This window comes from Rhinopithecus bieti, unplaced genomic scaffold (genome assembly GCF_001698545.2).
Source record: "Rhinopithecus bieti isolate Rb0 unplaced genomic scaffold, ASM169854v2 scaffold_26504, whole genome shotgun sequence".
Lineage (NCBI taxonomy): Eukaryota > Metazoa > Chordata > Mammalia > Primates > Cercopithecidae > Rhinopithecus > Rhinopithecus bieti.
The window spans coordinates 240,298-267,650 of NW_016812891.1; the positions used below are offsets into that span (position 1 = coordinate 240,298).

At 42.4% G+C, this 27,353-nt stretch overlaps 1 protein-coding gene and 1 long non-coding RNA gene across 4 annotated transcripts in view; one reads left to right on the plus strand and one right to left on the minus strand.

The window, feature by feature from the left end:
• The window catches only part of LOC108512064 (uncharacterized), a 59,781-nt gene extending 53,174 nt beyond the window's left edge, over window positions 1–6,607 (minus strand). The window contains exon 1 of one of the 2 annotated variants that reach the window (XR_001880485.1): window positions 6,291–6,607. This is a non-coding gene — a long non-coding RNA (uncharacterized LOC108512064). The remainder of the gene's footprint in view (window positions 1–6,290) is intronic. The other variant, XR_001880484.1, reaches the window with a different exon arrangement.
• A 35-nt stretch (window positions 6,608–6,642) lies between these two features.
• On the plus strand, window positions 6,643–21,004 carry SLC60A2 (solute carrier family 60 member 2). 2 transcript variants are annotated; one of them, XR_001880478.1, is made up of 5 exons: window positions 6,643–7,086; window positions 9,941–10,109; window positions 11,473–11,589; window positions 13,179–14,730; window positions 20,283–21,004. XR_001880478.1 is itself a non-coding variant. In XM_017847102.1 (4 exons), the coding sequence occupies exons 1-4, from the start codon at window positions 7,036–7,038 to the stop codon at window positions 14,315–14,317; spliced, it is 1,476 nt and encodes a 491-aa protein (XP_017702591.1). In that variant the 5' UTR covers window positions 6,643–7,035; the 3' UTR covers window positions 14,318–16,074. The 2 variants fall into 2 exon arrangements, 1 of the variants encoding a protein (XP_017702591.1); XM_017847102.1 differs by lacking the exon at window positions 20,283–21,004 and having other exon boundaries at window positions 13,179–16,074.
• Window positions 21,005–27,353: the final 6,349 nt, after the last annotated feature.

Sequence of the window (27,353 nt, forward strand, 5' to 3'; positions counted from 1 at the left end):
GTGCCTGTATGCTTACAGCGCAGTATTGGGGTGGGAGTTACCCGATTTTCCAGGTGTTGTGTGTCTCAGTTCCCCTGGCTAGGAAAACGGATCCCCTTCCCCCTTGCGCTTCCAGGTGAGGCGATGCCTCGCCCTGCTTCAGCTCTCGCTGGTCAGGCTGCAGCAGCTGACCAGCACCGATTGTCCGGCACTCCCTAGTGAGATGACCCCAGTACCTCAGTTGAAAATGCAGAAATCACCGGTCTTCTGTGTCGCTCGCGCTGGGAGTTGGAGACTGGAGCTGTTCCTATTCGGCCATCTTGCTCCGGATCCTGATTTTTTTTAACATAGCTAAAAAATTAGCTTGACAGTGGAAAAGAACAATTTATCTGGTTTCAAAACTTTAAGGACATACGTAATCCCTTCTGCTTCAATTTTGCTTTCATACAGGATCTTTTAATAAAGTTGTTGGCAAACTATTTCTGGAAAGGGCCAGATGGTAAATAATTTAGGCTTTTTGGGCCATGAGGTCTCTGTCACTGTTACTCAACGTAAACTCAGCCATAGATAATGTGTACATAAACAGGCTATGTTCCAATAAAACTTTATTTACAAGATCAGGATGTGGCTAGATATGGCCAGTAGGTGATAGTTTGCTGACCCTTGTCTGACTTCTCATTTGGCTTCCAGACTGGTCAGACTCACCAGGAAGGGGTGCGTTGGGAATATTAAGACATGGGGCATGTCACTCTGTTTAATTCCTATCTTGTAGGCCTGGTCATAACAGTCAGTTCTCTGGGAGCTGATCAGTTCTGGATGAGCTAAAAAGAACTAGTAACTGAGTTCCTGACCTTGGAAAGCTGAGCTCTGAAGGGATCTAGCCTTGGGGTCTAGCCTGAGTAGCTGGCTGATATGTTTCACTCATTCATCATTCTTTCCCCCTTAATCTCTCTTCCTCTTTTTGTCATCTCTAAATGACAGCACCAATAAACAGACTTTTATTTTTATTATTAATAGAATTTAATATGTACTACTCACCACAAACAGAGCTTTTTTTAGGTTTAATAACTATGGTCTCTATTTAAAATATTTGAGCATATAAATGAGAGAAATTATTCCATTATAACAAGTAACTATCATGAAGATTTGTTACCTGCATTAAAAACACAAAACAATATTGTGAAAGATTATTTTGCTTCTTAATGAAATTATCATCGAAGAGGCCAGGAAACAGTTGGGAATGTAAAAAGGGAGATTCAATAAAATTATTCAGTAATTTTTTAGATTATATAATTAATGTTCTCTAATTGTCAAGAAATATAGTAATATTATAAACTAGTGGCAACTGACATAGTCATATGTAAGTTTGACATAGTCATATGTAAGTTTGACATCTAGTGGCAACTGACATAGTCATATGTAAGTTTGCATTTATGAACACGCTATTTTGCATGTGTCAAATTTAACCACCACGCCTCATTCTGTTTTTTTTGGAGACAGCGTCACTCTGTTGCCCAAGCTGGAGTGCAGTGGTGCATTCTCAGCTCAGTGTAACCTCCGCTTCCTGGGTTCAAGCAATTTTCATTTTGTATTTTTAGTAGAGATGGGATCTCGTCATGTTGGCCAGGCTGGTCTCAAACTCCTGGCCTCAAATAATGATGTAAAATGTAACTTTGAACGATAACCCCAATCTGGGGAAAAGGGGAAAATGGTACTACAACACCAGTTTCGAGTTGCTTTTTTACCTTCAGGACAAAAATGAGAGTAAGGGACAGTTTTTGTTTGTTTGTTTGTTTTAAGGGATAGTTTTAAATTATTAAGTTATTTGCTGCTGTTGTCAAACTTAGAATTACAAGCAACCTCAAAGATCATCTAGTTCAACCCATGCATTTGGAAAGTAAGGCTAAATTACACAATGATTCAAGAATATGTGCTTGTTCTACATATCCAATGTCTTCTCCATAGGAAGTTATAGTTGGTCACCCCTGCCTTCTTGAATTTTTGTTTACACTGTACACACTCTCCTGATTTTCCTCTGATCTTAGTCTTCCTTGCAGGATACTCCTCATCTTTCGCACCTGTATATATGAGATGTTTTCAGGGCTTAGTCCTTGATCCTCTTCTATTAATATCTATACTTACACTTTAGGTGATCTCAACTGGTCTCATGGTACTAAATATCATCTACATGCTGATGGCTCCCAGTTTGTATCTATTGCTCTGATCCTTCTACTGAACTGGCTATCCAGCTGTCCACTTGATACCTTCATTTAATGATCTAATAAATACCTTAATCTTAACATGTTCAACCTGAATTCCTGATTTTCTTCCATGTCCAGGACAATCCGTGCTCATTCCATAATCTTTTCCATGGGATCCACTGCTCACCAGTTGCTCAGGTCAAAATCCTTGCAGTCATCCTTGGTACTTCTTCTGTCATACACCCAGCCCATTAGCAAATGCTGCTTTTTCTTTGTTTTATCTTCAGTAGATTTCCCAAATCTGACCACTCTGACTACCTACACAAATCTAGCCTAATCAATTAGCTTCCTAATTAGATCTCTGTTCTCTGTGCTCTTCAACTTGCCCTTCTCCCCAGAGTACTCTTCCACATGCATCCAGAAAGTCTTTAACATAAGGCCTTGCATGATCGGGACCTTACTTGCTCTCCTGTGTCATTTTCTACCAACTCTCTCTTCATGCTGCTCCAGCCGCTCTGGGCTTTTTGATTTTTCCCACACACCAAGTTCATTTCTGCGATGGGATCCCTGCACCTGCTGTTCTCTCCAGAATGCTCCTCTTGCACGGCTTCTGTTCATGTCACTCGCCCTCACAGGAGCCTTCCCCCAACACTACCTTGATCTAAAATAAACCCCTGTCATCACTTTCTATCCCGTTTATCCTGCTTTATTTTTCTTTTGAGAACTTATTACTATCTGACATCGTGCTACAAATGTATGTCTTCATTGTCTATCCACAAGGGCAGGAATTTTGTCTATTTTTTCACTGTTAGAGCAATGCCTTGCACATCTTAGGTATTCAATAACTAGTGACTAAATACATGACCAAGTATTCGGCCCTTTGAGTAAGTGGCCTCCTCTACAGACAGACAGAGAAAGATCATTCTGCTTAGAAGATGCTGACAACCCTAAAGTGGTTTCCTTTTTTATGCAGATGATCCTAATTACTTCTGAAGCACTCTTAAAAAAACATGAGTCCGTTTTTGTTCTCATAGCGCCTACAGTTGCCATGTTCTCACTTTTGGTTGCATTGTTTTTATTTTCTTAATCTCTGATCTTGGTTATTAATAGGACAGTCAGCAAAGATTTTATCTGATCATTACAGCAACAGGATACCCGTATATTGGTAGTCAAAGAATGCTGTAGACCTAAATGTTACAGTGAATCCAGTTAAAATTCTACCAGCCTGGGCAACATGGCAAAACCCCATCTCTACAAAAAATACAAAAATTAGCCAGGCATGAGGCACATGCCTGTAGTCCCAGCTACTGGGAGGCTGAGGACAGAGGATTGATTGAGCCCCGGAGGTCGAGGCTGCAGTGAGCCATGATCATGTCACTGCACTCCCGGCTGGGTGACTAATCAAGACTGTCAAAAAATAAAAGAAAGACAGAGAGAGAGAGAGAGAGAGAGAGAGAGAGAGAGAGAGAGAGAGAAGTAAATTTTAAGTTTATACCTTTTAAAAAAGGAAACTTAAAAATCAGTAAGTTTTAATTTTAATAAGATAAATAATTTATTCTATCAAACATCACCAATGTCAACATCATTTCTAACTTTTCAAAGTACATAGCATAAACCATAAAAGTTGTCTTACTGAAATTAAATCTTCGTGAGAGATGGTTTTAATAGACTGGGTTTTTAGCAGTGAAGTTAAAGAATGATAGTTTAGTAAACAGAAAGAAGCAGTTAAGGTGACACTTAGTTCTTCATGATGCACTGTAAGCACAAATTGGACATCATATGATAAGTAAAAAGGATGGTCCTTCTGGGCAAATAAAAATTAAATAGGTCCTCACAGTGATATGCAGTCTCCAAACATCATCTAATTTCTCTGTCTCACCCAAGATAAAAAGTTAAGTTGAAAGATTAAAACCTGCCTCCTTGTTACTGTTTCACAAATAACACAGATAGTACCACATTAGTGACTAAAATCCAGATATTTTCCTTTTAGATAAATTAAGTCATATACATTGTAAAATACTTATTTTTTAAGAGAATCAATAAAGCTATATTCATTTTCAGTAGAAAATGTGGCTCATAAACACTTTTGTTTCTCTGAAACTGCCTCTCAGGAAAAAACGTGATCCTTACTATTGATCTAAGAGAAATCTGCATGAAGCAATGCTGTAGTTTATGCTTTTTTTTTTTTTTTTCCTGGAAGGTGATGGGTGACCTCTGGAGGCAACTGGAAAAAATATCCTGCTGCTTTCAAGAGTGAAGTGGGGAATGAAGAATCAGAAAGTAGAGCTTTCCATTTAGAGAAGGTCTTTTTCTACGTTTAGTCAGGGTGAATTAAAATATTTAATTTTAAAATGGCTTTACTGAACCTCAATTCAGTTAGGCAATACATCGATTCTGTTAGGTAATAGTTATTAAGTATGTAATACAATGTTAGGGGAGAGACATATGACACTAACAGTTTCAATCTCATTGAGTTTATAATCTACTAAGGAACTGAAGGTAAGTGCTAAAAGAACACGAGGTGAAACCTGTGACAAGATTTAGGAGCAGCACAACTAAGTAGGAATTAGTGAAACTAAACCAGCATCAAGACTGAAAGGCAGGTCAGAAAAGACTGACACCAAAGTAGGTTTTTTTGTTTTATTTTGTTTTGTTTTTTTGTTTTTTGTTTTTTTTTTTAAACATGGATTCTCCAAAGATAGGTAGAAAACATCCTGGTTTGGCGCCATTAGTCTACTTCAGCCCCTCTCTCACTGATTACAACTAAAAGACTCATGACAAAACACAAATGGCAACCGCCTGCAGACTCTGAAAAGTAAATAAAGAATTGAGGTAGGGAGTCAAAACTTAGAAACCTGCAAGGGGATGAATTTCCTGGCTTTTTTATCTTGTGGTTTGTCCTGAGGAGACCTCAGCTGGGAACTGTCGGGTGGCATGGGTAGCTAAAACTCGAATAGAAATCCCATGTTTCTGTGCTGAAAGGAAATAACTGTTAGCCCAGAACTCTATTTTCAGTGAAAATATTTTCAGGAATCAAATTGAAATAAAGACATTCTCATATGAAGGAATGCCAGCTGACCTGCTTTAAAATAAATGCTTGGCGGGCTGGGCGCGGTGGCCCACACCTGTAATCCTAGCACTTTGGGAGACCGAGGCCGGCGGATCACGAGGTTAGGAGTTCGAGACCAGCCTGGACCAACATGGTGAAAACCCGTCTCTACTAAATACAAAAATTAGCCGGGCATGGTGGTGCGTGCCTGTAAATCCCAGCTACTCAGGAGGCTGCGGCAGGAGAATCTCTTGAACTCAGGAGGCGGAAGTTGCAGTGAGCCAAGATCGCACCATTGCACTCCAGCCTGGGCGACAGAGCGAGACTCCGTCTCAAAAAAAAAAAAAAAAAAAAAAGTTAAGAAAAGAAAGAAAAAAGAAATGCTTGAAGGGGCATGGTGGCTCATACTTGTAATCCCAGCACTTTGGGAGGCCAAGGCAGGCAGATCACTTGAGGTCAGGAGTTCAAGACCAGCCTGGCCAACATGGTGAAACCTCGTCTCTACCAAAAAGCGCCACAGCACTCCAGCCCGAGAGACATAGGCTCTGTCTCAAAAAAGAAAAAAACAAAACAAAACAAAAAAGCGGGGGTGCAGGTAGGGGGAAGACTTAACGACTGAATGAATAAGTCTGGAGAGACGGGTTGCAAAGAATGATGAGACTAAGTTTTGTAGTCTGGGAGGCTAAGTGGATGAAAGTTGGAAGAATTAGGTGGAAAAGAACATTTCCAATGGACGACAAAGAAAAGTATATAACATTTTGAGGCTGTGGTCCGCTTTGTTAAAGAGCAAAAGGAAACAATACCTCAAATCGATGCCACGCTCCACTTCTTTACAACGATGGAATTATTTCAGGAATTGTGTTTGAAACCACAGCTTTGGATCCCGATTTCTTTCTTGAGCTACTGTTACACTGTTTATATATGGCCACTAATTCGATGACTGAGCTTGGGCAAATTGTTAACTATTTTCCATGACTTAATCTTTCTATCTGTACAACGGGGATAACGTGGAATTTGGGGTGTTGTGAGGGTTGATTGAGATAATATACGTGATAACTTACACAATGACGTTCAACAAATACTTGTGGAGTGAAAGATGAGCGACTCATCGACAGATCGCAGGGATTTCAGAAGGCCGTATAAGGACCAGACCTTCAGGCTCCCTCCGCTCCCCAGGAGACCGGGGAGCCGGCGCGAGGCGCTACGGTGCAATTCTTGGCCCATTTTCCTCATAGTGGTTTGGCGCATTTTTACCTCTTGATTCTCTGGTCTCAGACTGCAGCTTCAGCTCGCTCCGCCATGGGGCGCAAGTCCGCCAGCCTCTATGGGCTCAGCTAAGTATGATACCTAGGCTAGAGGGCCCCGTCCGGTCTCCTAGGCAACCATATCAACTTCCGGCTTGAGGGGCGATCCCAGTTGGCGAGAGGCCACATTTCCGCCACGTGACCCACGCATGCGCCTGCTTGCTGGAGCGCCAGCGTCCGTTGATCTGAACACCTGCTGCGTTCTGAAGTTCGCCTTCTCTGTCCCGGCTCGGGGCCGTCCGCTGGGAGGTGGCGCCGGGAGGGACAGCCGTGCCTCGGGGCGGGGCCGCTGCTCGTCTCGGAGCTCCAGAGGTTCCGCTGAGAAGCACGGCGGCAGCAAGACGACTTCTCCGGAGCCGCCGAGCTGGAATTAGAAGTGGAGCTCCGTGGGGCCGGGCCCGCGGCTGCGGGGCAGCGGCTCCTGCAGGCGGAGGCCCCGGCGGATAATGAGCCGGAGCCGGAGGTGGTGGTGGTCTCCCAGCAGAGCGGTGCGACCGGGAGCATGCTGCGGTGGTTCACCACCTTGATGCTGTTTGCTTCCTTCCTGGGTCTGGTGAGAGCCGGTTCTCCAACTCTCCCAGGCCGGGGCGTTCGAGTCTCGCCTTCGCCACTTGCAAACTGACCTTGGGCGCGTTACCTAATCTGTCTGGACCTCAGTTTCATCATCTGGGAATTGGGCACAATTCTAATCTTGGAGGGTTATTGTCAAGTGCAAAATAGATTTTCTGAATGCGTTTTTCAGCTCCAGCAAGGCTTTTTTTTTTTTTTTTTTTGACGGAGTCTTGCTCTGTTGCCCAGGCTAGAGTGCAGTGGCAAGATCTCGGCTCACTGCAACCTCCGCCTCCCGGGTTCAAGCTCTTCTTCTGCGTCAGCCTTCCGAGTAGCTGGGATTACAGGCGCCTGCCACTAAGCCCGGCTAATTTTTGTATTTTTAGTAGAGACAGGGTTTCGCCATGTTGGCCAGGCTGGTTTCGAACTCCTGACCTCAAGTCATCCGCCCGCCTCTGCCTCCCAAAGTACTGGTATTACAGGCGTGAGCCACCGCGCCCGGCCCAACAAGCCTTCATACAGCTCCTTCTTGGAATGGGAAGGTTGCAAGAAGGGTTGCCCAGATCTTTGGCCGCTGCTCTCCGCACCCACCCACTCAACCCCCAAATTATTACACAGAAAAACCACTTTTCTGGAATTTCTTCCTGGTGGTCTAACTGAATTCAGCCAACCGCTTAATTTTGCAGATAAGGAAATAGGCCCGGAGGGGAAAGTGACTTTCTGGATCACACAGCTGGTTAAGTGATAGAGCCAGAAATTTGTCTCTTACTCTGCCCACAGTCCTATTTATTAATAAAACCAACCTTGAGATTCTTAAATGTTTTTCTTGGAGCAAAGGGCAAGCCTAGAAGCGCCTTTTGCCAAACCCCTGGGCCGCCGCTCAATTCACTTTTCGGAAACCTCCTTCTTATCACTTGATAATTATGATCCTGGGGGAGTTGAGAGGATGAGTCCTCCCAAGAGTCATTTGTGGTCACTTACCATCTCAGGGACTCTGAGCTACAATTGTTTCTTAGAGTATTTTGATTGGGGGCTGTGGGGAGGGGTGAAGAAAGAAATCACTTCAGACTTTTGGTGAGTCGTCACTGACTATCAGGTCCTGTTGTAAATCCTTTGAAAACATTAATTTGATTAGAATCTGCTCAGGCTTCTCTCGAAGTACTAGGTGCTTGCTGTGCACCTGGGCCCACATTGGTCCTTAGTCTTGGACTGTTACGGGTTGAGCAGGGGGCGCACCCCATGCATTTAGAGCAGAGCAGGACAATTAGAATCAGTTATTCTGGAAATGTAGACTGATTGGAAACATTTTTTTCTCTAATTGTCCAGTGAATTTCCTCTGAAAGTCAACTGTAATCCTTCTTGCTGACACTGCATTGTCTTTGAGTAAAGTTTTATTATTAGAGTCATTCTATATTTGGGCGTGTAATATTTTCTAAGCAACCTTTACTGACTAATTCTGATGACTTGGAAGAAAAGTGTAGATTTAGAAACATTTAAATTGTTTATCTCCTGTATGTTTTATATGTATAGTTCAGGGAAGAACCCCATGTGCATCCAGAAGTATTGCTGTTTAACCACATAAAAAACAGGAATCATATTTTGATGTTTTGATCAATGTTTTGATGTTTTCCAGTGGCTCAGTCAGAACTCAACTATAGTCTCGACCTCACGGCTTAAGCGATCCTTCCATCTCAGCCTCCCTAGTAACTGGGACTACAGGCATGTGGCACCACGCCTGACTGATTTTTTTATTTTTATTTTTGTAGAGATGGTTGCCTAGGTTGATCTCAAAATCCTGAGCTCAAGCAATCCTACCACCTCTCCCTCCCAAATTGCTGGGATTACAGGTGAAAGCAACCACACCTGACTTAATTTAATTAATTATGATTTTTTTTTTTTGAGACAGAGTCTTGCTCTGTCGCCCAGGCTGGAGTGCAGTGCTGCAGTCTCGGCTCACTGCAACCTCTGCCTCCCATGTTCAAGTGATTCTCCTGCCTCAGCCTCCCAAGTATCTGGGACTACAGGCGCCCACCACCATGCCCAGCTAATTTTTGTATTTTTAATAGAGATGGGGTTTCACTGTGTTAGCCACGCTGATCTCAAACTCCTGACCTCGTGATCCGCCTGCCTTGGCCTCCCAAAATGCTGAGATTACAGGCGTGAGCCACCGTGCCCAACCAATTTAAATTTTTAACACCCAAATTCTTATTTGTGCATGTAGTGTATTTCAAAATATACGAAACCATTTCTTTTTTTTTTTTTGTTTTGAGACGGAGTCTTGCTCTGTCACCCGGCTTGAGTGCAGTGGCTTGGATCTCGGCTCACTGCAAGCCTCCCGCTCCGGTTCACGCCATTGCTCCTGCTTCAGCCTCCCCGAGTAGCTGGGATACAGGCCCCGCACCCTTGCGCGGCTAGCTTTTTTTGTATTTTTTTTAGTAGAGAGAGGGGTGTTCACCGTGTACAGGATGGTCCTCGATCTCTGACTCGTGGATGCCGCCCGTCTCGCTCCCAAAGTGCGTGGATTACACGGCTTGGAGGCAGCCCCCCCGCACCCGGCACGAAACCCATTTCAGATAGTTTTAATAATGTTATGTAATCCAGAGTAGTATTTTAAGGTATTGTTCAGAAAGGAAACAGGATTTGCAACAAAAAAAAATTTTTTTAAATTGAGAGGTGGTCAAAAACTTAAAAAAAAGAGGAGAGTTTTAGTCCAAACTGAAAAAACAGTGGTCTAATTCCCTATATCACATTGTAAATCCCAGACCCTCCACCCCCTTTTTTTTTTTATAGTGGAAGAAACTACCACATAGTCAGACATTATTTTAATAAGTAAAAACTTTTGTCTTTTTAAATTTTAGGGATTGAGTGTTGCTATCGTGGGACCCACGCTTCAAGATTTGGCAACAAACGTGAACCGAAATATCAGTAGCCTGTCTTTCATTTTTGTGGGTCGTGCCTTTGGATATTTGAGTGGCTCTGTGATTGGTGGATTGCTTGTTTATGTCATGAATTACTTTTTACTTTTGGGTAAGTAAATGCTAATTTTAGCTTCTTTATGACTGTCGGGGAATTTACAAGTTGTCCTTGAAAATGTGAAAATACTAGCATGCAGAATGGTTGGCAACTGAAATGGGTAGTGTTTAGGTGTTCTCAATGGCAGTTGAGTTTCCCTGGTACCTGCTTTCACCTTGACAGAGGGAATCTGTGCTGGGGCCCTCTGGAAATTTCGATTAGCTCTAGAATGTGTTAGCAATCCTTAGCCTTCCCAACCACTGTAATTTAGATACCACTCCTGGATCACACACTGATTGTCCAAAAAACTCTGCTTATCAGGGTTTAGCGCAGATTTCCTGGGGTCACCGACACACTGGATTGGGAATGAAGAGGGGAGGGGAGGTTGGGTGGACTGATGTAGGCTATCTTTTTGTCCCTGCTGCCCCATGTTGTCGTTGGACAACCCCAGAGTGCTCTGTCTCACCCTGGAAATAGGTGGCAAAGCTTCTTTTTTTTTTTTCGAGACAGGGTTTCCTCTTCCTCTGTTGCCCAGGCTGAAGTGCAGTGGTGCGATCTCTGCTCACTGCAACCTCCACCTCCTGGGCTCAAGCAATCCTCCCATCTCAGCCTCCCAGTTAACTGGGACCACAGGTGCATGCCACCATGCCTGGCTAGGTTTTGTATTTGTAGTAGAGCCAGGGTTTCACCTTGTTGCCCAGGTTGGTCTGGAACTCCTGAGCTCAAAGGATCAGCCTCCCAAAGTGTTGGGATTACAGGTGTGACCCACCACACCTGGCCTGGCAAAGCTTTTAACATATACTTTTTTTGAATAAATTGGAATATTTAGAGAAAATTTAGATTAATATGATAAAATTCTTTGGAAGCAAGAATAATAATTTGTTATTGTAATTAATAAATAATCCCTCTTTTTCCAAAGTGGGTTGAAAGAACATATTTCTTGTATTTTCCTCTCTACTTCCCAAACTAATTTATTTAGTAAATTTTACTACAAACTACTGTAGTAATTGCATTTTATTTTTGTCCTTTTAATTTTTTTCCTCATGTCTAAAAATTCCTGATAGGTTCTTAAATGTGAGTCATTTAAATTAATTTTGGCTTGTCTCTTTTGGTATAAAACTTGGCCTTATGGTATAATTTACAGTTTGATTACTAGCAGTGCTGGAAATGTATTTGCATTATAATTACTTATATTTCATAATCCATAAAGATTATAAAAGATTAAAATGAAATAACCACTTTTAGAAGCAAAAACTCTGATCTACTCATTACCTAATTTAAATTTGACCTGATTTTGCATGTTTGGACATTTATGATGTTGACTTGATCCATAACTGCATGGATATTATTTTTTATAGCTGACTTTCTACCTTCTCAGGAATCTCAATGTTGGCTACCACAGTTGGTCTTTATCTTGTTCCTTTTTGCAAGACAGCAGTATTACTCACTGTCATGATGTGTGTCTTTGGCACTTCAATTGGCGTTCTGGATACAGGTGAGTGAGCTCTTACAATGTCATCTCTGGGAGTAGGGACTTTCTGCTAGAAGAAGTCCGGCAGATGATATTCAGCTGTCACTTGCAATGCCCCCTAAAATGACACATACCTACTAAGTTGGTCATGAGTCACTCAGAATGAATCACCCTTCTAGCAGCTCTTCTTACCAATTAAGGGGAGTGTTTCTGAGCAGCCAACTCTGAAATGAACTTAAAGAATTTTGTTCCATGAGCGATAGTTGATTTACAGTGCTCAAACAGGGAAGGGCCCCTATGTGGGTAATTACAGTGCAGGTGAATAGGCTTTCATCTTAAGTAGAACTTTATCATGCTAGTATGGGAGGAATTGGTGGTTTAATAGGTTAAACCAAGTTTGGAACCGTTATTTGGCTGTGAAAGCATAGAAGCAGCAATCCAACTTGACATGTACCCTGACTTCCAAGCCAAGAGAGATCCATGGTGTGGACTAGGCTCTTTTTCTTTTCTGTCCCCAAAGTTCCTGCCCTCCTGCAGTAGATTCTTTCCCCTATCGTCATGTCTTTTAACACCTACTAAATAACTGCCAGGTAGTTCACGCCTGTAATCCTAACACTTTGGGAGGCCGAGGCGGGCGGATCACCTGAGGTCAGGAGTTCAAGACCAGCCTGACCAACATGGAGAAACCACATCTCTACTAAAAATACAAAATTAGCCAGGCATGGTGGTGTGTGCCTGTAATCCCAGCTGCTCAGGAGGCTGAGGCCGGAGAATTGCTTGATCGCGCCATTGCACGCCAGCCTGGGTCTCAAAACAAACAAACAAAAAACCTACTAAATAACATAGGTGACATTTGTTTACTCCCTAAAACCAGCTTTCTATCCCTCCCTTCCCTGCTCTGCTGTTACATGATCTGTTGGGGAAATATTTTGTTTTACTTCAGGCTTAATGTAGTTATGAAATTATAGGGTAAAATTATATATTTATCTGAAAATATCTGTTAAAAAAAAGAAGATAGCCCAAGATGTGCTGCTTCTTGCCTTTCTCCTTCTAGATATTTAGACAGTATAAATTCAGATGCTAAATGGTGTCCTTATTTCCTCTAATGGGCACACCAGAATCTTGGCGTATTCAGGTTCCTGGATGTGCATTTTGCATCTGTTACATACGTAAGTAATTTTCCTCAAGTGGCTCCCAAGAGCAAGTACAGAAAGCTTTGGTAATCTGGCTACTAGCTGATGAGAAAATTTTGCCTTTTAAATGTATATTTAAAATATTAATAAATATATAAATATTTCTTCCCCAGTCTGGTGTTAGAACTTTATTATAAAAAGCTTCTTGCTAATGTGCTTGGCTCTAGGAGGTAGTAGTCTACTAGACTGTAGAATTCGATTTGTGAGTATGTGATGTTATAATGCCTAGAGTTGTCTGATGGTAGTGGGTTAGAGTTCCTTACTCAGAATTGATTTAGTTGCAGTGTTTGATAATTAGAATATTATATGCTTGTGCTGTGTAAAATAGACTCACCCCTTTCTGATAAGTGAACTTTTTTTTTTTTTTAAGATAGGTTACTGTGTCTAACTTAAATAGCTTTTCCCATCTTTCATTGACAGGTGGTAATGTCCTTATCTTGGCTCTTTGGGGGGACAAAGGAGCCCCACATATGCAGGCCTTACACTTCTGTTTTGCCTTGGGTGCCTTTTTGGCTCCACTGCTAGCGAAACTGGCACTGGGTCCGACAGCGTCTGCTGAAAACTGCACAGAGTCTGACTTTCATCATCCTGCACTCAACCGATCATCTGAGGCTGACTCAGAAGCTCTGTTTGGAGTACCTAATGATACGAATTTACTGTGGGCTTATGCCATTATTGGTACTTACATGTTCTTAGTTTCTGTTATTTTGTTTGGTCTGTTTTTCAAGAATAGCTCAAAGCAGGAAAAAACAACAGCATCTGCTCAGACATCTCGAAGAGCAAAATATCACAACGCCCTTCTTTGTCTCCTTTTTCTGTTCTTCTTTTTTTATGTTGGAGCCGAGGTAACATATGGCTCTTATGTTTTCTCATTTGCAACCACCCATGCTGGCATGAAAGAAAATGAAGCCGCTGGGTTGAACTCCATCTTCTGGGGGACATTTGCAGTCTGCAGGGGACTGGCAATCTTTTTTGCTACCTGTTTACAGCCTGGAACCATGATTGTGTTGAGCAACATTGGCAGCCTGACTTCATCTTTGTTTCTGGTGCTTTTTGACAAGAACCCATTTTGTCTCTGGATAGCAACTGCAGTGTATGGGGCTTCAATGGCAACCACGTTTCCCAGTGGTATTTCTTGGATTGAGCAGTACACGACTATCCATGGGAAATCTGCAGCGTTTTTTGTAATTGGTGCTGCCCTGGGAGAAATGGCTATTCCTGCAGTCATTGGAATTCTTCAAGGAAAATACCCTGATTTGCCTGTAGTTCTGTATACCTCTTTGGGAGCATCAATAGCCACTGGTGTTTTATTTCCTGTGCTATATAAATTAGCCACTTCACCTCTTGATCACCAGCGAAAAGAAAACAGAAAGAGTGAGGACCAGAAAGCTTTGCTTTCTCGCTCTGGGCTAAATGAATATGAGGAAGAGAATGAAGAGGAGGAGGCAGAAAAATGGAATGAAATGGATTTTGAAATGATTGAAACGGATGATACAATGAGGCATTCTATAATAGAGACATCTGGAAGTAGTTCGACGGAGCCCACAGCTGAAATCTAGAACCAATATCTGTCCAATCCACTGGTGTTTGAGTCCTCTCCTGCTAATACTGGCAGTTCCATATGAAGCACTTGCCAGAAACCAGGACGAAAGGGACGAACACTTAGAGAAGATGGATTACTCGCTGACATCTTTGAATAATTGCCACTTCTAAGGAGGTCATTCAGAGCAGAACATTAGCAGATTTTCACCATGCTTTGGCGATTAAAATTTTTAGGTCCAAATTGTAGCAAATGCTAAAAAGTTTTGAAATGTTCTGTAATTCCCAGGGTCTTCCGTAAGTAACCAAATGGTCTCGTACACATGCAATAGGATCTTGTTATAAGGCTAGTATTTCACGTGTGACTGATCAGGAAGTATTTTATGGTCTCCACCCCTCAGAGCACGCAAAGAAGGCATTTGTTTTTGAGAAGGTGGGTATTGTTCTCACAGAATGAGACCATGTAGGAGTTGAATTGATTGGTTAACAAATTATCAGGTATCAATATTTTTCCAGGAAAGTTGAGAATAGTTTCATAAAAGAGAAATGGAGAGAGACTTTTATTAATTGCTTTACCTTATCTGTAGGGTTGGATCAAAGAATGCTAATGACTCATTTGATTTCTCATTTCAATGAAGAGAACACAGAACAGGGCCCAAGGGGCCTGGCTCCAAGCCTTGACTCCTAGCCCTGCACTCTGTCGTTTAACATAGGCCTTGTTTATCTGGCCTCCTGATCTGTGATTCTAGAAATGAAAATGAGATGATTTCCAAATTGGGAATCCATAAGTTTTAAAGTTTGTGCAAAATGTCTGCTAGAAATTAGTACAAGTGACAGCGCGTTCTTCATTTCAAATGAGAAGTGAAACCAAAATGATAAATAGCTTTAGGAATGTGCTAATGATAAATGATTATGTCAGTTTAAAGTACTTAATGTTTAATAACTTACTTGAATAATTACCTGAAGAATATATTTTTTTAGTACTGCATTTCATTGACTCTAAGTTGCGCTTTTTGCCCCCATACTGTTAATATCTCTGAAATCAGGACATGTCTTGAAAGTAATCATTTAACATTGTGACATAGTTTAATTGACAGTTTTTTCCCATATGTATATATAAAATAATGTGTTTTACAATCAGTGGCTTAGATTCAGTGAAATACAGTTATTTCATTCAATTATGGAGATGATACTATCTTTACAGACATTTTAAAAAGAAGTTATTTTTATATGCTAGTATTCTCTGTTCAAATGAGATTTGGAGACACTGTGTTCTAATTTTAAGAGCTGTTTCAGTGTTACTAGATTAGTAGTAGGGCTGTCAATGGAGTCTTTCGAGGTCCTTTGCCTACCTTAGGAACAGAGGCTAAGTCTGAGCCTTGCTCAAGATTAGCTTTTCACCAGGTCTGGGTGGTAATCATATCACAGTTACTGTAAACCGCGCTGCAAGTGTAATTTACAGTGAGGCACAGTCTTTTCCAATGATGGAATACTTGTGTCACCCATCCAGGCTTTCTCTTTCCTGAGTCTGAAATACCTGGGAAACCAATTAGAAGGTGACTTGGTGACCTAGAAGTCAAGGATCAGAAAGGGTACTTCATATGTATATGGCAGAATTGGTGCAGGTGATCCTTTGAAAAATGACTAGAATTGATGGAATTTTGTTTACTTCCTCCAATTTTATGTTGAGTAACTTCTCATTTCTACCTGATTGGAGTAGGCTTCCTTTCTCTTACTTAATTTCTATAAATTTGCCGTTGTTTTATCTTAAGTAAAATACAACGTCTTTCTTGACCATGGCCCATTCACCATATATGCCTGCCACAGTCTTGGTTCATGTCATGACCTAACAGCTTTGGAGAGGGCGGTGACGTTAATGGTAAAAACTCTCTTGCTCTTTTATTTTATTTATTTATTGGGGTGGGGACAGTGTCTCTCTCACTCTGTCGCTAGGCTAGAGGCAATTGTGTGATCTCAGAGCTCACTGCAACCTCTGCCTCCCTGGTTCAAGTGATTCTTCTGCCTCAGCCTCCTGAGTAGCTGGGATTACAGGCGTGCACCACCATGCCCAGCTAATTTTTGTATTTTTAGTAGAGAGGGGGTTTCACATGTTACCCAGGCTGATCTCAAACTCCTGATCTCAAGTGATCCGTCCACCTCAGCCTCCCAAAGTGTTGAGATTGCAGGCGTGAGCCACCGTGCCTGGCCCTTTTGCTGTTTTTATGGTGTACTTTTCCCATAGTTAGAACTTGGAAATTACTTCTGCTTCACTTACTGCTTTTTCTCAGGTTGTTGGAACCTAGGCAGCAGCAGTTACTTGGCAGCTAGGAGGCTTGCTAGAATAGGAATTCTACCTTCTGCATTTACTGTTACAGGGTAGCAGATGCAGCTCAGGGAGAGAAGGATGATAAGAACATGGCAGAAAAATCTCAAAATCCACACTGGAAAATTCACTATGATTCCACAAACCAAAAAGTGAATGGTCATACGAGATCATAGGCATTGTTAAAGTTCCATATTGGAAGGAAAAGACTTAGTGCAATTCTAAGAGTTAGCGTTCAGTTCTTAGGTAAGTGTCTGCTGATACCTAAGTAATTAATACCCAAGTGTCCTATTGCTGGGTAACACATTACCACAAATTGAACACCTTAAAACAACAGACATTTACCATCTCACAGGGCTGCTTCCGTACAGGACCTTACTCTTGTAGACTGAGGTCCGTGTTTCTTGCTGACTCTCAGCTGGGCACCACTCAGCTTCGGGAGGCCTCCCACAGTTCTTGTCCTGTGGCCCTCTCACAGATGCCTCTCACAACATGGCAGTTTCTTCAAAGCAAGCAGGAGAATCTCTAAATGAGTCTTGTATGACGTTATGTCATTATGGGAATAACATCCCATCACTGTTGCCGTATTCTAGTGTCTAGAAGCAAGGTACGAGTTCCACCCAAACTCAAGGGGAGAGGCTAGAACAGGGATGTGACTCACTGGGGGTCACCATAGAGCGTGCCTGCCACGCACAGGTACCTGCAAAATAGAGATTCTCAAAAGAGCTAGAAACTGAGCTAAGAGCAGGACATGACGGCTCACACCTGTAATCCCAGCTACTCAGTTTCTTGAGCAGCTGGCACTACAGTTGCATGCCACCTTACCTGGCTTTTTTTTTTCAGAGACAAGGTCTCATTTCGTTGTCCAGGCTGGTCTTAAACTCCTGGCTTCAAGCAATCCTTCTGCCTCAGCCTCCCAAATGCTAGGATTACAGGTGTGAGCCACCATACCCCACCCTGTGACTGCTCTTATATATTGCTCTTATGTCTTACTTTGCTTGGATTTTTAATTGCAGAATGTGTTTAGTAGATTCTGTAAATTTATTGCAGTTTGCCTTTGATACATTTGGTTATGCTTTAGTTAACGGGTGGCCTGGAGGAATGTTTTGAAGTTAGATGACAGGGGCCGGCTTTTAGCTCAGAATAACTTTTTTTGTTTTTTTTTTTTTAGACAGAGTCTTGCTCTGTCGCCCAGGCTGGAGTGCAATGGCATGATCTTGGCTTACTGCAACCTCCGGCTCCTGGGTTCAAGCGATTCTCCTGCCCTAGCCTCCCGAGTAGCTGGGATTACAGGGGTGCACCACCACGCCCAGCTAGTTTTTGTATTTTTAGTGAACACGGGGTTTCACCATGTTGGTCAGGCTGGTCTCGAACTCCTGACCCCGTGATCTGCCTGCCTCGGCCTCCTAAAGTGCTGGGATCACGGGTGTGAGCCATTGCACCCGGTCAGCTCAGAACAACTTGTTGAGATTATATGATACTTTTCCAATAAAAATTATTTAATTTTGATAAAATATACTTAATGGAAAATGTACCTTTTAACATTTTAAATTGTACAGTTCAGTGGCATTGAGTATATTCACGTTGTTGTGCAACCCATCACTACCACTCATCCACAGAACATTTTTTACCTTGCAAAACTGAAACTCTGTGCCCTTAAACAATAACTGCCATTCTACGCCCCCATCCCAGGCCTTGGCAACCACCGTTCTACTTTGTCTGTCTATGAATTTGACTACTCAGAGTACTTCATGTAAGTGGGATCATACAGTTTTTGTCCTTTCATTACTGGCTTCTTTCACTTAACATAATGTCTTCAAGGATCATCCTTATTGTAGCATGTAGCATTAGAATTTCTTTCCTTTTTAAGTCTGTATGATACACCTTTGTATATACATACTACATTTTGTTTATTCATCTGTCAATGGACATTTGTGTTGCTTCTACATTTTGGCTGTTGTTAATACGCTGCTGTGAACATGTGTGTACAACTTTGTCTTGGAGATCTTGTTTTCAGTTCTTTTGAGATATATACCCATAAGTGGAATTGCTGGATCTTACGGTAATTTTGTTTTTAATATTTTGTTGTGTTTGTGTTTTTTGTCTTAGACTTTTCCCTTAAGTTTTCCAGAAGAGAGCAAGTTTAGGAAGAGAATAGAGAAACACATACTTTTAAAGTACTATCTCAGACTTTAGGCCCACTATGATCATGTCAGTAGCACCCATGTACTGAATAAGTGAACTCAAAGAAAGGTTATGTCGGGCAACTACCTCAGAGTTTTGTTATCTCTGCTTGCAATTTTTGTTTAGTCATTGAACAAGTGCTTGAGGGCTTACTGCATGTGAGGTTCTGTAGACTAAGTATTAATTAGCTTTCTTTTTTGTCCTTGCAGTAGCAGGTACAGCTTTGATCTCAGTTTTCTGCCAAATGAATGGTTCTGTGTTTTGTGCTCATTCATTTACAAACAGAGATCCTTCTGACCACCTTGGAACCAGAAGGTGTATGGTCAGAGAACTATAAACGGGCTGCTCTCTGCCTCTCTCACAGCAGTTCTGCCCCTCCTTGGGACCACATGTTTTCTGCATTCCTGGCCTATCCTCTGTGTATCTCTGGTCCCAATTCCAGAGGAAACCTGTTTGACTTGAGTAGATGCCATTGCCCTTATTGGGCCTTGCCTCAGGAGTTGCTGGTTAGCCTATGAAGGGGTTCCCTTTGGGTTGATGACATTGTTCCCATCCAGAAAGTGGCTACTTCTACCCTCCTACTCCCACCACTCTGCATGTAGGAGCTGTTATCATGAAAAGAGAATTTCCACTGTCTGCTCTGTACCAGAGAAGTGCTAGGCTTCATAAATATTGGTAATGGATGTCTGAATGGGATGCAAGTTGGCAGGCCCTGGGATGGATGGCCTGGTTCATCTGCATCAGAACTGGAAAAACAAAATCACACCAAATTGCAGACTTTTTTGGAAGAGCATATTAGACAAGGTTTGTGGACTGTTTGATTTTTACCAAGAAAGAAAGCTTTCTCCTAAGAGGGTAAGATTTCTACTTGAGTGAACTCTAAGAGGAGTCCCAGTTTGCAAGAGATACTATTACAGTTCTTATCTGTGTGGACCAGAAGGTTTTCCAAATCCATGTATTTCAGTTATCTAACAGATATTTACTGAGTATATACCATGTTCAGTAACCAGGTCCCTGGGAATATAACAGGAGAAGGCAGATGAGATCCTTGCCTTCACCAAGCTTATGTTTTTCTATTCCGAGTAAAATTTGCCATGACAAAATTTCTGTCAGCAGAAGAGCCAGCCGCTCTTACTGCACTAGGTTTTGCCCAGTTTTAGAAACGGAAAGTAGCTGAACTCTTGGCTCCTTGGTGTGTGTTTTTGTTTGTCCATTTCTAGTGCTTGTATATGTCTCTGGGGCAATTTTTGATTTAGAGTTTTGTAGAAATTATTTGGAACCGTGTAGTTGAGGTGAATATAGGTAAGAAGGCTTAAGAAGCCTACAACAACGGAGTCTGACACCAACTTTTGAGATTTATTCAGTGCAGCCAAGAGAATATATTTATGGTCAAACTAGATCTTGGATTACAGTTCCAAAGACCCTTGGGCTGACAGAGCAGGTTCTCATTTCTTAGCCCTTTCCCTTGTCACTTGCAGTGAACTCTGCCCCCAGGAGCAGAGTATCCAGTTCTGTGTCCAAGCACCCTGTGAATCTTTACTCTTGTTGAAGAAACACTCAGAGACAGAAGCATTTAGAAAAGGAAAAGTTGACCTGCAAAGAGCGCAAGAGAGTGACTGGCTTGCCAAATAAAAAACGTAAGTATTTGAAGGAAAAAATGGAAAACCACCAAGGTTTCTGAGTTTGCATTAGACTGTTCATGGTGGGAAAACAGTAACTGCCTCACGCAATTATTATATTCACAAAGGTATGGCACATCTTCAGAATGTAGTACAGCAAAAACCAAGGATAAAATTTCTTAGGGAGTCCAGGTTTATGGGAAACATTCAAGGTTTTATTGTTTTTTAGATCAGAAACGGTTAGATGACCCTATCGTTTTTGTTTTGTCTCAGGGTGCAAATTCTTTCTTTTCTGATGGTGACTGATACAGTTTGGCTGTGTCCCCACCCAAATCTCATCCTCAATTCCTGTGTGTTGTTGGAGGGACCTGGTGGGAGGTACCTGAATCATGGGAGCAGGTCTTTCCCGTGCTGTTCCTGTGATAGAGATCTGATGGTTATTATAAGGGCGAGTTTTCCTGCACAAGCCCTCTTTTTGCCTGCTGCCATCATATAAGATGTGAATTGCTGCTCCTTGCCTTCCGTTATGGTTGTGAAGCCTCCCCAGCCGTGTGGAACTGTAAGTCCAATAAACCTCTTTTGTAAATTACCTAGTCTCAGGTCTGTCTTCATCAACAGCGTGAAAACACACTAATACAGTGATATAGAAAGTTCTTAGTCTTACTGAAGCAGAGGAAAGTGACATTTTGCTTCTGCACCCTCCAGAATTCATAAGCTCAAGAAGGAAAGAGGACCCAAGGGAAAAACGTGATTGCAAAATGTGTTCTTGTCCTCTGCCCAAGTGATTAACCTTTACTCCAGTGGTTTTTAAACCTGGGTGCTGTTAGAATCACCTGGCAGTGTTTAAAAATGGCTGATGCCCAGCATTTTAACTTAAATACCAATTTGATTGGTCTGGAGTGGATTCTGAGTATGGATATTTTAAAAAGTAACTCTTCCCCAATCCCCTGTAATTGTAATGTGCAGCCAGGATTGAGAACCACTGCTTTCATCAGTGCACAAAACTGGATTTTCTACTAGTCACAGTGGTTTTTTCTTAGGCTGATTTACAGATTGATTAAGTTATGCTGCTTTTGTAGATCCTTGAAATTCTGTGCACTTTCTTAAAGGAAAACTGGAGAGGAAGAGGTCTTCTGTATTCTATTCCCTCCACTGCTGTTTGGTCCAATGCAGGAAATAATGCTGTTGTTTGAAGTCCTTCCTAAAACAAAAGCTCAGATCTTTTGGAGCTTGCCCTTCTAGACAGGTTTTCATCAATCAGTTTTGATTTGGGGGACTTACAGGGGTAGGAATGATCTTGTAGGTTTACTATATCTGAATTTAAGACTACTCACCTAGGCTGGGTGCGGTGGCTCACACCTGTAATCTCAGTGCTTTGGGAGGCCAAGGCAGGAGGATACCTTGAGCCCAGGAGTTCAACACTTCAGTGAGCCATGATCACACCACTGCATGAGCGAGACTCCATCTCAAACAGAAAAAATAGACTACTCACTATTTACATAGCTCTGTACCATATAAAAGCTTGTTTGAATAAAATACTGATAACAATAGTGATGTTGGTCGAAGATTCATGTTTCAGTTTCACTGATTTTGAATTGATACATAATAGTTATGCATAATTATGTGTTCCCTGTGATAATTTGATACATGCATACAATGTGTAATGAGCAAATCAGGGTAGTTGGGATATCCATCACCTCAAATATTTATCATTTCTTTGTGTTGGGAACATTCCAAATCTCCTCTTGCTATTTTGGAATATACAATAAATTAGTGTTAACTGTAGTCACCCTACTGTGTTATCAAACACTAGAACTTATTCCTTCTGTCTTAACTGTATTTATGTATTTGCTAACCAATCTGCTGCCCTCTGCTCTGTCCCCTACCCTTCCCAGACTCTGGTAATTATCATTCTACTGACTACCTCCATGAGATTAATTTTTTAGCTCCCATGTCTGAGTGAGAACATGCAATATTTGTCTTTCTGTTAAGTGAAATAACTCCCTTAACATAGTGTCCTTCAGTTTCATCCGTGTTGCTGCAGATGATAGGATTTTATTTTATTATGACAATGATATTCCATCATGTATATACCACATTTTCTTTATCCATTCATCTGCTGAAGGACACTTAGATTGATTCCATATTTGGTCATTATGAATATTGCTGCAGTAAACATGGGAGTGCAGCTATCTCTTTGATACACCAATCTCCTTTCCTTTGGATATATACCCAGCAGTGGAATTGCTGCATCATATGGTAGTTCTATTTTTAGTTTTTTGAGGAATCTCCATACTGTTTTATGTGGTGACTGTACTAATTTACATTTCTCCAACAGTGTAGGAGCATTCCACTTTCTCCACATTCTGGCCAGCATCTCTTTATTTTCTGTTCTTTTGATTGTAGCCATTGTAACTGGGGTGAGGAGATATCTCGTGGTTTTGATTGCATTTTACTGATGATTAGTGATGTCAGGCATTTTCTTTCTTTCTTTTTTTTTTTTTCATAATCAGTTTCTGCTTATCCAGAACATTTTTCATTACATGTTGGCCACTAGTATGTTTTCTTTTGACAAATGTCTATTTAGCCAGCCATAGTGGCTCATGACTGTAATCCAAGCATTTTGGGAGGCTGAGGCGGGTGTATCGCCCGAGGTCAGGAGTTTTGAGACCAGTCTGGCCAACACAGTGAAACCCCATCTCCACTAAAAACACAAAAAATTGGCTGAGTGTGGTGGTGGTCACCTGTAATCCCAGCTACTAGGCAGGCTGAGGCAGGAGAAGTGCTTGAACCCGGAGGCAGAGGTTGCAGTGAGCTGAGATCACGCCATTGCACTCCAGCCTGGGTAACAAGAGCGAAACTCCATCTCAAAAATAAAAAATAAAAAGGTCTATTCAGATCTTATGTAAAAATCAGATTACTTGGTTTATTGTGTGTTTTTGCTATTGAATTGTTGAGCTCCGTATGTATTCTGATTGTTAATCCCTTGTCAGGTGGGTAGGGTTTTTTTGTTTGCTTTTGTTTGTTTGTTTTTGAGATGGGGTCTCACTCTGTCACCCAGGTTGGAGTGCAGTGGCACGATTTCAGCTCACTGCAACCTCTGCCTCCCTAGTAGCTGGGACTATAGGCTTGTGCCACCACACCTGGCTAATTTTGTATTTTAGTAGAGACGGGGTTTTACCATGTTGGCCAGGCTGGTCTCAAACTCCTGACCTCAAGTGATCCACCCGCCTTGGCCTCCCAAAGTGCTGGGATTACAGGCGTGAGTCATTGTGATGGGTAGTTTGCAAACATTTCCTCCCATTCTGCGGGTTCTTTGTTGATTGCTTCCTTTGCTGTTCAGAAGCTTTTTAGCTTGATGTAATTCCATTTATCAAGTTTTGCTTTTGTCACCTGTGCTTTTGAGCCCTTACCCTCAAAAAGTCTTTGCCCAGACCAATGTCTGGAAGTGTTTACCCATGTTTTCTTTCAGTAGTTTCATAGTTTTAGGTCTTATATTTTAGTCTTAAATCCATTTGGACTTGATTTTTGTATAGAGTGAGAGGTAGGGGTTTAGTTTCACTATTCTGCATATAGATGCCCAGTTTTCCCAGCACTATTTTTTTCAGAGATTGTCCTTTCCCCATTGAATATTCCTGGCACCTTTGTTGAAAATGAGTTGGCTGTAAATGTCTAGATTTATTTCTGGGCTCTCTATCCTGTTGCACTGGTCTATGTATCTGTTTTTATGCCAGTTTCAGTCATGTTTAAAAATGAGTTTGGCATCTCTACCTCAGAACTTAGTCAATAATATGTCCAGAGTTTAGACTGTGAGTGCTCCAAAATTTATGTGATGGTTGTATTGGGTTCCTAAAATAGGAAGAGTATTTGTACTTCACATAGACGTTTTGAAAGTGACATATAAGTTGTCTAGTGATATCTAACATCTTTGGTAACATCCGGTCTACCAAACAGCTGTTACTCACTGCATGTCTTAGTAAATGTTTTACTTGAATAATAATTTCCTAATTGAGATGATGATAGATGTTTCTGTTTTAGAGTGGAAAAGTTTTCAAATTGCATGTCAGGCAGAAATTGAGATCCTTCTCCTGACTTCCCTTCCCTGCGGGTTCCAGCAGCTGAAAGCCTGCACCTAGTGGCCACAGCCCTATTTGTACTTGTTTAAAACAACTATAGTGATAATCTGGTTAAACAGTTCTAACTTGGAGCATGAGTCAGGTGTTTCCCCATGTTCCCCATAAAACCTCCCTATCCTCCTTTACACTTTCTGAGTCTCATACACTTGGTGTATGAGAGGCAAGTGAAAGGGGAAACCCTTTATTTACCACCGTGAGCACATCAGGAGAAAGATCCAACCTCATGATTTCAATTACCTCCCACTGGGTCCCTCCCATGACGTGGGAATTGTGGGAGCTACAATTCAAGGTGAAATTTGGGTGGGGACACAGCCAAACCATGTCATTCCACGGCTGACCCCTCCCAATCTCATGTCCTCACATTTCAAAACCAATCATGTCTTCCCAACAGCCCCCCAGAATCATAACTCATTTCAGCATTAACTCAGAAGTCCACAGTCGAAAGGCTTTTCTGCGACAAGGCAAGTCTCTTCCATCTATGAGCCTGTAAAATCAAAAGCAAGTTAGTTACTTCCTAGATACAATGCAGGTACAGGCGTTGGGTAAATACAGCCATTCCAAATGGGAGAAATTGGCCAAAACAAAGGGGCAAGAGACCCCATGCAAGTCTGATATCCAGCAGGGCAGTCAAATCTTTTTTTTTTTTTTGAGATGGAGTCTTGCTCTGTTGCCCAGGCTGGAGTGCAGTGGCCCGATCTCAGCCCACTGCAAGCTCTGCCTCCTGGGTTTATGCCGTTCTCCTGCCTCAGCCTTCTGAGCAGAGTAGCTGGGACTACAGGCACCTGCCACCTCGCCCGGCTATTTTTTTGTATTTTTTGGTAGAGATGGGGTTTCACTGTGTTAGCCAGACTGGTCTCGATCTCCTGACCTTGTGATCCACCCATCCTCGGCTCCCAAAGCTGCTGGGATCACAGGCTTGAGACCGGCGCGCCCAGCCAGGGCAAGACAATCATAATTTTTTATAATATATCATATTTAATATCACATTTTATATTATAATAAGAGATCTCAGCAGTGTGTCCCCAGGCGGAGTGCCGTGGCGCGATCGGGTCACGGCACACTGCAAGCAAAACACACGCCATCCCGGCAGTTCAAACAGCACATTCACCCACCTCCCCGTCAGCCTCCGATAGCTGGGACTAACAGGCGTCCCGCCACTGAGAAAGAAAAAGGGACCAGGCCCCAGCAGTTTTTGTTTTTTAGTAGAGAACGGGGTATTCAGCCATGTTAGCCAGGGATGGTCTCGATCTCCTGACCTCGTGATCCACCCGTCTCGGCCTCCCAAAGTGCTGGGATTACAGGCTTGAGCCACCGCGCCCAGCGGCAGTCAAATCTCAAAGCTCCAAAGTGATCTTTGACTCCATGTCTCACATCCAGGTCACTGATGCAAGAGGTGGGTTCCCATGGCCTTGGGCAGCTCCACCCCTCTGACTTTGCAGGGTATAACCTCCCTCCTGACTGCTTTCACAGGCTGGCATTGAGTGTCTGTGGCTTTTCCAGGTACATGTGTAAGCTGTCAGTGGACCTACCATTCTGGGGTCTGGAGGATGGTGGCCCTCTTCTCATAGCTTCACTAGGTATTACCCCAGTAGGGACTCTGTGTGGGGCTCCCACCCCACATTTCCCTTCCATACTGCCCTGGCAGAGGTTCTTCATGAGGGCCCCGCCCATGCAGCAAGCTTCTGCCTAGGTATCCAGGCATTTCCACATACCCTCTGAAATCTAGGCGAGTTTCCTAAACCTCAATTCTTGACTTCTGGGTACCTGCAGACTGAACACCATGTGGAAGATGCCAAGGCTTGGGGTTTGCACCCTCTGAAGCCATGGCTGGAACTGTACATTGACCCCTTTTAGCCATGGCTAGAGCGGCTGAGAAGCAGGGCACCAAGTCCCTAGACTGCACACAGCAGGAGGGCCCTGGGCCTGGCCCATGAAGCCATTTTTTCCTCCTAGGCTTCTGGGCCTGTGATGAGAGGGGTTGCTGCAAAGATGTCTGACATGACCTGGAGACATTTTTTCCATTGTCTTGGGGATTAATGTTTGTCTCCTTGTTACTTATGCAAATATCTGCAGCCAGTTTGCATTTCTCCTCAGAAAATGGATTTTTCTTTGCTGTTGCACCATCAGTCTGCAAATTTTCCAAACTTTTGTGCTTTGTTTGCCACTTAAAACCGAATGCTTTTAACAACACCCAAGTCATCTCTTGAATGCATTGCTGCTTAGAAATTTCTTCCACCAGATACCCTAAATTACCTCCCTCAATTCAAAGTTCCACAAATCTCTAGAGCAGGTGCAAAATGCCACTAGTCTCTTTGCTAAAACATAGCAAGAATCACCTTTACTATAGTTCCCAAGAAGTTCCTCATCTCCATCTGAGACCACCTCAGCCTGGATTTCCATATCACCATCAGCATTTTGGTCAAAGCCATTCAACAAGTCTCGAGGAAGTTCCAAACTTTCCCACATCTTCCTGTCTTCTTCGGAGCTCTCCAAACTGCTCCACCCTCTCTGCCTGTCATCCAGTTCCAAAGTCGCTTCCACATTTTTTGGTGTCTTTACAGCAGCACCCCACTCTACTGGTACCAACTCACTGTTTTAGTCTGTTTTCACGCTGCTGATAAAGACATACCTGAGGCTAGGTAATTTATAAAGAAAAAGAGGTTTAATGGACTCACAGTTTCACGTGACTGGGGAGGCCTCACAACCAGGGCGGAAGGTGAAAGGCACGTCTTACGTGGCTGCAGCAAGAGAATGAGAGCCAAGAGAACGGGGAAATCCCTCATAAAACCATCAG

What these genes read in the sequence shown, in the direction of transcription:
- SLC60A2 (XM_017847102.1), top strand. Translation starts at nt 7,036, where the DNA reads ATGCTGCGGTGGTTCACCACCTTGATGCTGTTTGCTTCCTTCCTGGGT. An exon ending in TTGCTTCCTTCCTGGGTCTG is followed by an intron (nt 7,087 to 9,940) that starts GTGAGAGCCGGT and finishes TTTAAATTTTAG; the next exon opens with GGATTGAGTGTTGCTATCGT. An exon ending in AATTGGCGTTCTGGATACAG is followed by an intron (nt 11,590 to 13,178) that starts GTGAGTGAGCTC and finishes TTTCATTGACAG; the next exon opens with GTGGTAATGTCCTTATCTTG.